Source organism: Heterocephalus glaber, unplaced genomic scaffold (assembly GCF_053883595.1).
Source record: "Heterocephalus glaber isolate CG9 unplaced genomic scaffold, H.glaber_assembly_v1.0 deba00001564, whole genome shotgun sequence".
In the NCBI taxonomy this organism is placed as follows: domain Eukaryota; kingdom Metazoa; phylum Chordata; class Mammalia; order Rodentia; family Bathyergidae; genus Heterocephalus; species Heterocephalus glaber.
The window spans coordinates 4764366-4776437 of NW_028258351.1; the positions used below are offsets into that span (position 1 = coordinate 4764366).

Below are 12072 nucleotides of genomic sequence, written 5' to 3' on the forward strand. Positions count from 1 at the left end.
GAGAATCAATAGTAACTTGTGCTCTTGAGTTAGTCACTGCAAGGGATGACTGTTTGGTCTTTGGGAGTTTCTGGGAAATCTTATGAAATGCTCTCAGAACCCCTCCTGAAGAATAAAGGGGATATGGGCCAGGGATTTAGCTCAGTGGTTCCGCCGCCTGCTCCGCAAGCACAAAGACCCAAGTTCGATCCCTGGTACCAAAAAAAAAAAAAAAGAAGAAGAAAGAGGATGTACATCTGCCCGCTTTTGACCTCTGTTGTCAGTGGGTGCTTCACCAGGGATTAATTCTCTAGTTCCGCGTCTTTCATTGTGCAGGAGTTCTTATAGGAGTCCCCTGATGCATAATCAGAGAAACTATGAGGCAAAGGTGAGGTGTTTGGAATACAAGTGCACATGTCTAAAACAAGGCTCTGGCAAGTTCCACTTGTACTAAGCTAGTAGATAGCTGAGATAAACTGGTTGCCATAACAATGATTCAAAGAATCTAAGACTAAGAGTATTTGAAGCAGTCCTTAAGAGATGTTCGACACATTGGGCTAGAAGAATGTGAGGCCTGGTCATTACCACAGTGGGGGAAGTGTGAAGAGACTGGGAAGAATCTGGGTTTAAGGTGGTTCATTGTAGGTTGCAATAAGGATGACCCACATGTAATGTTATTTGAGAAAACAAATGACCCAGGTATTGTAAAGTAGGTATACTGATGCCAATCTGTTGTGTTCTGATAGGATATATCCTTGTGGATGACAGTGTGCTTCCTTCAAGGAACTGAATATTCCTGTTCAGTGGTGATCATCAACCGAAAGAAAAATATATCAATTGTCCAGGGGAAGGGGCCTTTGAAGTTCCCTTGCATTGGCTTAAATCAGACAGCAGTACCTCCCATATCCATTTTCCACCCTGAGACTGTGGAAACTTAGAGCATGGCAAAGACTGTCTTCCAAGAAAATATCCTCACACATTCTCAATCCTCAGTGCTCCTCACTCTCAACATTTCAATTGTCTGATAGTGACTGAGAGGCTTTACAGAATGCTGAGCATGTTTACAACCATTCTCCTTCTAAATTCTGCATCAGATGATCTGGAACCTTATTCTGAAAATTCACTTTTTTATTTGTAACCTTATTCATACTTCATTTTTATTAGTTTATTAGTCTAGATTACCCTAATTAAAGTAGGCTTGTGTAACCTCACTCTATTTCACATTCTTGTTTATTTTTTTCAGAACATTTACCCTAACCTGTAGTTATCTTCATCATTTGTCACTTGTATGTTCTGTTTCCTCCTTTAGAATGAGAGTTTTATGAAGGCACAGATTCTGTCTAGTTCACTTTTGTGTCCCCAGTGCTAGCAAGCACCTGGGATGTGGTAGAAACACCACAATACTTGTTGACAGAATGGATTTTCTTTTTTATTTCATCTTTACACTGCAGGAAATGATGCCAGAGTTTAAATAGTTTGTCCAAAACCACATAGGCAGTGCATTGGTTAAAATCCCAAATGTACTGTACTCAGTACTGTACTATACTCAGGCTGGCTGAGAACTAAGTCTGTGATTATGAAGAACGTGGACAAGAAACTATAAGAGTTTTTTTTTTGTAACTTGTCCAGATTTTGTTATGGGAAGAAACAGAAAAAAAGGGCTGGCTCTCAGTATTCAGATTAAACCTTGAACTAGGGGAGACTGGGAAGGAGAATTGACCCTGAGTTCTATTTTAGAATATTACAAATTAAGACTAAGGATCATTGGCCCATCTATTTGGCAACAACAATAAATAAATATATATTCGGTATATATAACAAATATATAAATAAATAACACTGGGTGCAAAAACCCATCCCGTACTTTTCCACTGTAAATCTGTACTTTAGCAAATAGTACCTGGCTTTGCATCTCAGTAGTTGTGTCTGGTGGATATAAGAAGCAATCTTTGTGTTTACCCACATGGTACTACAAATGGCAAGGTGGCATGGTGTGTGCATCTGTGCAAAAATGTCAAACCAGGATTTTTACCTACATGACGTTCTGTCAAACAGTTTTTGCATATGTTCACCTGAGCATCATGGGGGTAAAATAAACCCACACCATTCTTCTGTTATGTAAACATATTCTTTACCACAATGGAATGTGGGTGTGGATCAGAGTAGCTGGGCATGGGGACAGCAGGAACCCATCTGTGCATTCACCCATTTGGCAGACAAATAGCAAAATGTGTATAGGATCTCCAGTCCAGCAACAAGTGTGCGTTTAGGATTTGTTTTTTAAAAAATTTACTTTTGATATTTTGGTAGAAGTAGCCCAGTTCAGTACAAAACTGGCGTCTGAGATGGTAACTTTTTACAACAAAACCAAAGGCAGAGTAGATGCTGTTGATGAGTTATGCAGCAACTATGATGTCACTCAAAACACAAAGCTTTGGCCAATGGTTGTGTTTTACTCGACCCTAAAATTGTGTGGCATAAATAGTTTGCTAGTTTATGCAGAAAATAAAAAGTGCAAAGTATCATGGAGAAATTTTCTTAGAGGATTGGGACTGGAACTCATAAGAGATCATTTACAGCAGAGGAAGAACAAAACGTTTCTGCCCTGGAATCTATGCAAAAAAATTGTGGAGCACACTGGTAAGCTGACAGGTGAACAGTGCAACATCACAAAGACCTACTATGACAACAGAAAAACCAAAAAGATGTCAGTTGTGCCCTATAAAAAAGAACAGGGAAACAAAACATATGTGCTAGCAGTGTAAGCAATACTTGTGCACAGAACATGCAATTATCACATGTGAGGCCTGCCTTGGGTGTAATAGTTGAAGCAAAGATTGTTTCTGTGGTAGACCTGTTTGTATTTGCATTGTAGTTCACATAGGTTTTTATTTCTGATGTTATCTTTTAGGTTTAGTAAGCAAGTAAACAGCTGATGTGAAAATGTTGATATTTCTTTTAAGCACTCATTACATATTTGATGTTTTATTTTATGGATATCTTATTTTCCTGCTACGTGCACATTGTACAATATAGTAGGAAGCTCCTAACAAAAGAGGAAGACAAGAGAGGTGACAAGAATGGCCTGCCACACAGGAAAGGAAAGCTAAGCATATGTGCTGTCAGCGTAAGTGAGACAAGTGCACCGGACATGTAGTTGTCAAGTGTGAAGACTGCCTCGGGTGTGACAGTTGAAACAAAGATTATTTCTGTTGTAGAGTCCTATTGGTAGTTTCATTGTAGGTCATATAGGAATTTATTTCTGTTGTTATTTTTTAGACTTTGTACACCAAAAGACAGTCAATGTTGAAAACTTTGATGCTTTTAAAATAAATACTCAATAAATATTAAAAATTCAATATTTTATTTTTTCATATTTTTTCCTGTTAAATACTCATTGTTTAATATAGTAAAACTCATAAAATTAAAATTAATAATTCATCAATAGAAACATTCTAAAGAATAAACGTGGGCACTATACACGCACAATGCACTTTTAACACAAAATTGGCGTTATGCCCCACGGGTATAATAATTTTAGTTAACATTCATTGAATGCCTCTATCCCTTGATATCTATGAGGGATTGGTTCCAGGACCTCTGAGGATCTCAAAATCTGAGGATGTTCAAGCACCTTACATAAAATGGCCCAGTATTGCATGTAATTTATACGCATCTTCTTAAATCATTTCTGAAGAACTTTTAATACCTACTATAATGTAGGTACAATGCTGTGTAAATATTTGTTGTGCTGTATTGTTTAAGGAAAATCCTACACATGTTCTGTAAGATGCAACTTTTATTTTCATCCTAAATATTGTCAATTTGTGGATGGTTGAATCTGTGGAGACAGAACTCAAGAATACAGAGAACCAACTACTTTCTGTATCAGGCACTATGCCAAGCACTCTACATGAACCAATGTCTTTTATCTTTGTGGTTCTGTGAGGTATATACTATTATACAGGTGAAGACTCTAAATCACAAAAAGGTAGGACACTAACTGAAGCCCAAGCAACTGAGTAGTGGGCCTGGGTTTTAAAGTCCTAATATGTTACAATGTATAGGCCCTGGTGTTTGACATGGGATTATAGCGTAGGTCTCTTGACACTTATCTGCTCTATGACTTTGAGCACATTACTTCATTTCCCCCAAACTCAGTGTTATTACATGTGAAAGGATGACGCTAAGCTCAGTGAAATGATTGTTGTAAGAATAATTTAGAAATGTTCCACACCTGTAATGCCAAAACTTTGAGAGGTTGAGGTGGGAGGATTACAAGTTTTAGCTCAGCCTGGGTATCTTAGTAAACTAGTGAGACCATGTCTCAAAATAAAAAATAAAAATAGAGCTGGGGTGAGCTCAGTGTGAAGGTCTTGGGTTCAATCCCCCGTACGCAAGGAGGAGGGGAGAATCACTTAGATAATGTTTGTGGAGAATTTGAATAGTCCTCATTGGACAGAAAGTGCCCAACAAGTGTCAGGTGTCCTCTTCTTTGCCTTTCTCACCATCACCTCTAATGAAATAAGTAGTGTGGCTACTTTTACAATTATGATTTATTAAAAGAAACAGCTCCTCTTCCCTTTCCTTCATGCTCCCTGTAGTCTCCATCCATGTCTCCCTCTTTCATCTGTCTTTCTGGGCAAGAACTTCTGAATACTCTCATCACATCTTTGCCAGTAGAAACTTCAGGAAGAGATGAACAGCTATTAGAGAACATGACAATAAGATAAGTGGACACATACATTGTACATGAGACCTGCTGATATTTGAGCCTGAACAAACAGAATATAATTGAAAGGCAATAGTTCTTATTTCTGAAACTCCAAAGTATCTGGAGGTGGCACACAAGACCTTAAGCACTCCAAGGATTATATGTGGACAAATAATATGTTCTGAACATAAAATGGCTTGTTTTAAAAAAAGTATACCCTGATCCTGTTGTGTTTAATACAACTTAACTTGCAGTCATAACTGCATCATGGTAGCCCTTTATTGTGATTTTTTCCAATTAATGGCTACTAAAAGTAAAGAACCTCTCATCTGAGACTCCCAAAATGTTTTTACAGGACGGAGATCCTCATAGATCAATTTGAAAATGTCCAACAAAGGCTGAAAATGAGCACACTCTTTGGTCATCAAATATACTTCTTAGAATTTATCCCAAGGAAATCAATAAAGGGGCATTGTCCAATTTATTGTTTATTGCAGTCATATTAATACATATAAAAATAATAAATGTCTTAAATATGTATTAATGGAGGCTGCTGTGCACATATGGTCAATTGTAAGGCTAGTACAGATGATAGGATAATGTACAGCAAAGTGAGACAGCTCAGTATTACAGCCAAGTGTTACAGCTATCTGAAGGTCTCTGGAGATGAAGAAACTGAGGGCGTCAGTCTGAGAGATGGAGGGATCCAAACTTTATCGGCTCAGAGGAGTTTATACTCTGAAGTCTGAGCTCTGAACAGAAATGGAAGCAACCTTATATAGAGATCTATGGGGGGGGGGTTAGGCCCACCTACTGGGTGAGCATGCTCCCTGAGGCAGATGGGCAGAGTTAACAGAACATTCTCGAAACCTTAGGTAGGAGCATCCTCCAACTCAAACAGTTACATTGCTTGAACAGAACATCTTGATACATAGGGTAGGGGCATCCTGCAGCTCAAACAGTTAATATTGCTTGAATAGAACATCTTATGGCAAAAACATGGTGGGGGGGGGTTCTTGTCCACAGACAAAGACCTCCCCTGTTGTGCATTATTTCCTTATCATTGGGGGCATCAGTATTGATATTAAGATGTCCACTGGCCACTTTTAAGTAAAATAATTAGGAAATCAAAATAGGAATAGGATTCCATGTTTTAAAAGCATGTTATATATTTGTATGTATTTAAAATAGGCACCACAGTACTAATTGGGCATCAGTTTGGGGTGGAGAACTACAGATAATTTTAATCAAAAACCGCCTGATATTGTACTGGGTCAAACAATTATTTTAAAGGTTTGGAAACCACCGTCCTATGACGGATACGTCTTTTCCTTGGGGTAAAGAGGGAAAGGCTACAGGAAGACAGGTGGGGTTCTGTCCCACTCAATTTCTGGGAAGCCCCATGGGAGCCAAGAGTACAGCCTGTCTGGGCTGGACAAGGTTTGGGGAAGGAGGAAAGGCCTGATGTTCTTACCTGTCCTTAACTTGCAGCACAGGTATGGCTACACCCACTGCTGACACACTGCTCCCCTGGCCCACAGTCCCAGTCACCTTTGCAGAGCTCAGCGCAGGTGCCTAAGTGAGAACAGAGCAGCTGAAAACATCTGTGCTTAAGTTTCAAGAGTTGAGGATGACAGCCTTTGATTTAGGAGTAAATTCCACTTTTTTCTCCTAGTTCAGCACATAATGTAATTCCCAAATGACTACTCTCAGAATGACAGTCATTAACATCTTGTATATTTCCATTAGAAAGGGTATATTCACGTAATGTCAATGAACTTAAACCTACTTTAGACATGGGGATAGAGTGCTTGTGTTTGTAGAAGGGAAGTGCAAAGAAGCCCCTCTAAATGTCTTCACTTCCTCACACTGCAGGAAATGGAACAGAGAAAAGGAGACTTGCATATACTGAACGCCATCAAGGGTGTGTTGCAGTGAGTAGTGAGTAGTATGTGGTGAGTCTTAATTAGTACCATTTTATAGGTTTTGGAGCTGGGGCTCACAGATGTGACTGGCCTGCTAGTAGGTACAGAAGTGGGATACATCCTAGACCTGCTCGATCCCTAGGCTTGTGCTGCTGCTCTCCCACGTGGTGAAGCTGTCCACATGAAGAGTGCACCTCCAGATTCCAAGGAATCATTTTTGAGGTGAGTGAAGGCTCCTCAAGTTCCCAGAGGCTCAATATTGATCTTGAGGACCAATGAAGTAGGTCTAAAAAGACCTTAATGGGGCTTCTAGCAAAATACTATGCAGTCCTCTGGATGAACGTATGTTGTGCTTAGTTGGCTACTCAGCTATTATTAGGAATTTCTCTACCTGATTCTATCTCTGAACTTCTCTGGGCCTTTATTTTCTCATCTGTAAAATGGGGCCTTGGATGCAGCAGAAGAAATGAGGATCATTCTCCAGTGTCAACTCTAATCCATAAAGGGGGCTATCTCATGCTATATTGAGCAGGCTTGGATGCCTCGCCCAGGCTTAGAGACAAGAAGCGTCATGGGTGATTAGCAGTGTCTCAGAGGTATAAGAAAGGGACTAGTGGAATGTCTACAATGTACTTTACAGACCTCAGAGAAAACCAGTGTGAGTCCATCATGTTTCTGGTAGCTGTTGTTGATTTGTGATGAGAAGGTTGAAGACCTCTTATTCCCACTCACAGCACTTTCCTTACTTATTAAGTATTTCTCTGTTGATTTGTTACTATATATAAAGCATAGAGGAAGTTATTCAGGAAATACAAAGATGTAAAACATGCAGTTTAAAGTCTAACAATGGAGATAAGACTTATAAAGTAGCAAAGGGAAGGTGAATCGGAGAACTCAAGGAGCTCAGAAGAGATAGTACTTTTGATTAGGTTAATCAGAAAAGATGAATCTTGAAGTACAGAACTTTAAATTCAGAATTGGGGGAGGGATGGGCAAGTGGAGTGTTGGGAGAAAAGAAAAGAATTACTAGCAAAAATTCACAAGGAGAAAATGCAACAGGCCTGGGATTAGGGAAGGCCAGCGAGGTGCCAAGGGCACAGGATTTAAGGAGATACTTGTACAACCCTGAGATGGAACGCCTCCTTAAGTCTTGCACTCTAGAGCCCTCATCCGCCTCACTCCTCACTCTGAAATAAGAGGACTCCAGGAGGAAAGGCAAAAGGAGGGATGGGAAAATATTATGGAGCACCTGAAAGTTAAACAGAAAAAGTATGCAAGGGACAAAGCTCCTGAGAGCTGGCAGGTCTTCAGGACCTGTGAATTTGGGATTTTAGCTAAAAGGCCAAGAGAAGGATGTGATTCCGGTGTGAGAACATAAAATGGAATGGGATTTAACAAGCAAGAAAACTGCAGAATACACAGCGCGGCAAGGATAGCTGTTAGGAAGCTATTGCCATGCTCCAAGCATGGGTAATCAGGGGTGGAAACAGTGGGAGGTGGAATGGAACATATGCAAGAAACATTTTTAGATCCAACAATATTTAGGGAAAATAATAACATGCCATGAAAGATAATCTAGGCAAGGAAAAAAAGTTTGTGAATTGAGGGAGTGGCAAATAGCATCAAATTCTGCAGAGGTTAAAGACTTTGCAATTGAGGAGCATCAGGACATTAGTCCACAGAGCCTGGGAGAGATGCTTCAGGTGACTAATGGGGCAGAAATTGAGGCTGTGGCCAATCTTCAAGGGATTAAGGAATGAGTTAAGGGGAAGTAAGGGCAGAGAATTAAGAATAATCCTTTGAGAAAAAAGTGGTAAAAGGAGAAGAGATTGAGATGATTCATGTTTAACATGACTAAGAAAATATTTTCTCTAGGCGATCCAAGGAAGAAGTTGGTAGATAGGGAGATACCGGGTATGGAGAACAGCTGATGAGAGGGCAGAAGAGGAGTGGAGAGTTCAGATAGAGAGGTGACCCAGGGAAAGGCAGGGAGAAAGTAGAAGCAGAAGAGAGATTCTGTTCCGAGGAGTAAATAAATGAAAAGGAGCCTGGACCTGTACATATTTTATTCTGCTTGATATTATAAATTGAACCATGAAGAAACTCTAGGGCTTAAGCTAGCATTTCTGTCAGCTCAGTGACCTTGTGTAGGTTTATGACTCCCATATGGAGGTCAAGAAGCTTAGTGAGTGACCAGTTCCAGCCTAAAGAGTCATTAGCTAGGGAAGGGTCAATAAAGACACCGAATTCTTATGTAATTTCTGCACAAGGTGATAAAGAACACAGCAATTTGTATAAATGGCACTGTCCTCACCCACAAGGCTCCTGCTACCAATGAGAACTTTTGTGAGGTGAGGGGGTTGTTATTGGCAATGACTAATATGTGTTCAACTGTCTCACAGACCAGATCCCCTGCCCACGATGCCCTGAAAGTAGAGCGTGAGACCAAGGCTGAGGTTGGTGTCAGGGACTGTAGGATAAGATCTGGACATTATAAGAATGACAAGCATGTGGCCTCATACCTAAACCCTTCCATTCTTTACCAGATCTAGGCAGCAGGTAAGAATCTGAGCTCAGGAGCCAGATCACCTAGGCTCAGGTCCTGACTCCAACTTAGTAGATATCTGTGTGAATGAGTGCAAGTCATTTAACACCAACATCATGTTGCTGAATAGAGTTCCCTTTGAAGACAACGCAGATGGCATAAATAGGATGAGATCTTACTGTCTATCCCATGGAACTGGGCTGGCATGTGCAACCTGAGTCATGGCACAGATATTTGGAAGCCTAAGCCCTGATAAAGGGCTGAACTTTCTGGACTATATAGACACTTCTTAATCATTGAGTAATGACATATTTTCACACAAGCTTTGAAGCCAAGGTAAACATCTTCTACCTCATAATCAAGATTACTGAAGACTGGAGGCCACTCTTGACAATGAGAAGTGTGGTGGGGTGAAAGGGGACTGCCACATATTGGGGACTGCCATGTACCACATTTATGACACGTATACATGTGTATATCTCCCATTTCCACCCCTTTTGTCAAAAACATTCTCTGGGATTATCTCTATTTTACACATGAAGAGATGGTAACTTGCCTAGGTTTACACAGTTTCTTTTTTTTTTATTTCATTATTTATTTAGATGATGTTTAAGCTCTCACACTGTTTTTACAAGTGGTGAACACTGACAAATTATTTGTCCCACAGAACTATAACCACACATTCCCAGACAGTATAAATATATGGTTGAACTAACATTAATACACATTACCATTTTATCAATTACATAATAAAACAAATTATCAAGTATCCAAATATTAAATTACACAGCTCAAAAGGCATATAAAATATTAGATGTCTACTCAATTTATTAGCAGAAACTCACTTCTGTTTTTTGCAAGAGGTTGGGAAAAGAAGGAAAAAAATCACACTTCAAATAAAAATAAGCTGGTAAACAACTTCTGATAAGTATGGAAAAAATTACAAGAATTTCAGAAATTTTATGATTAAAAATTGTTCTAGCTACAATAACAAAGCATCTGTACCTTTTAAAAAATATTTACTAAATTAAAGAGCATATTCTACATGTTCTGCACAAGACAAAAGCAACATTTTACTAAAAATATTGAATAGCCTACTCCTAGTCTTTTTTCAGGCCCTCCCTGTTAAGTTGCACCTTGGAGTGCAAGCATTAAATTAACTGTAAGGCTTTTTTGTCTGAGACATTAAAGGCATGTGTTTCTGTAACAGTGTAGATTTTCAAAATGGAGGTTTCCCAGAACAGCACAAAGTAAGACTTGTAGAAAGACATTAAATAATCACCATAAGACTTGGTAATAATCAAAAAGAACAATCAATGTTTAAGTAAACCTGATGGATACTGGTATGAGTGTGAGATGTAAACATAAAGTGAGCAGGCAAATAGCCACATAGGCCCTACCATGTTTGAAATGACTGAAGGAATAAACCACAGGTCTAGAGTATTCATAGTTCCTGGAATTTTGGTTCTATGTGATACTAAAAATGTAAGAGTACTGTGCTGGGTATTTTGGCACCTAATCTTTCTAAATTTCTTATGTATCATTAAGATTCTGGCATGGGAATATCATAACTCAGTACTGCATGATTTCAGGAAAGTCAATTGGTACAAATGATAAGCACAATTTAAATGCTGAACAGTAAGAATCTTGAGGTAATTGTCCAAATGTGCTGATCATAACCCAAATACAGAGATTGCGATTCTGTTAAGCTTGTGTATAGCCTGTATAACTGCTTTGCAATGCTCCTACGGACGCTTCATTAGACTCATTCACCGAGCCAACACATGGGGCTAATCTGTATGACAGTCAGGTCCTGCCTCAAGCGGCACGTCCAAGGCAGTCGCATCAGGCACCCCAGTTTTATTGCATACAACAGTTGTTCCTGTGACCGTTGGAGTCTTTGAAGCGCAGCCACATTTTAGGACAATACTTCTCCGGATATAAGAGTTGCTTGCTGTTAAAAGCTCTGCACTGCTTTTGTCTTATGAACTGTACTGCATCTTCGTATTTCATTCCACCTTCAATTAATGCTAGGGCAACAAGCACTGGAGCTCTCCCCAGGCCTGCAACACAATAGACCACAATACAACAACCAGGTTCTTCACAAAGCTTAATTTTTACAAGATTTAACCAGTCATCAACAATCTGGTTAGACGGTGGTGCATCATCATCAAAAGGCCAATCAAAACCATGGATGCCTTCCTTCTCTACAAGTGTAGTGTCATACGTTGCTTCACATACTCTTACTGTTGTGGTAACTCCATACTTCTTAAGTTCCTCTATAAACTTGTTTAAGGTTGCATTGGTTGGATTGCGTGTAATGAGGAATCTCATGCTCTTGTATGTGACTTCCACAGGAGCTGGGCGGTTCATTCGAGCCATTATTAATTTAGTTTAAAAAAACTTAAGAGGATTACAAAAGATTTTAAAACTTGAATAGAAATGATGCAAGCAACAGAAGTCTACTTCAATATACTCCACTTGAACTTCTCAGTGCTTTGAGTATGGTGTTGGGAGTACTGGGAAATGGAATCAACCTCCTAACAAGAAGCAGCAATCCTTCAATCCAGTAATACTGAGGCAAGAGAAAGGAAGTGCACTAAGGTTACCCCATCCAGGTCAGAACTCTTGTAAAATGCTCTACGATTTCAATTCACCACTTCTGTGTCCAGGTGAGCCTCTCTCCCGGGGCTTCTTGGCGGAGCAGTAATGGATCCCTAGAGTTCACTTGTTTGCATAGAGGTCGTGCTGAGCCTGGCAGTAATCTCCACTGCCCTTCAGAAACTCCATAAATGTGTGACCAAGAACACCACAGAAAGGAATATGTCTACTCATTGAAGATTGTGGCCTAATCATACAGCCGGTCCCGAGGCAGCAGCGGTCGTGGCGGGCGGCGAAGGCACCAAGCG

General features: G+C 39.8%; 1 protein-coding gene across 1 annotated transcript; it reads right to left on the reverse strand.

Moving 5' to 3' along the window:
- Positions 1-9804: 9804 nt before the first annotated feature.
- LOC101715228 (protein tyrosine phosphatase type IVA 1) lies at positions 9805-11575 on the reverse strand. Its single transcript, XM_021248914.2, has one exon. The coding sequence runs from the start codon at positions 11543-11545 to the stop codon at positions 11024-11026; it is 522 nt and encodes a 173-aa protein (XP_021104573.1). The 5' UTR covers positions 11546-11575; the 3' UTR covers positions 9805-11023.
- Positions 11576-12072: the final 497 nt, after the last annotated feature.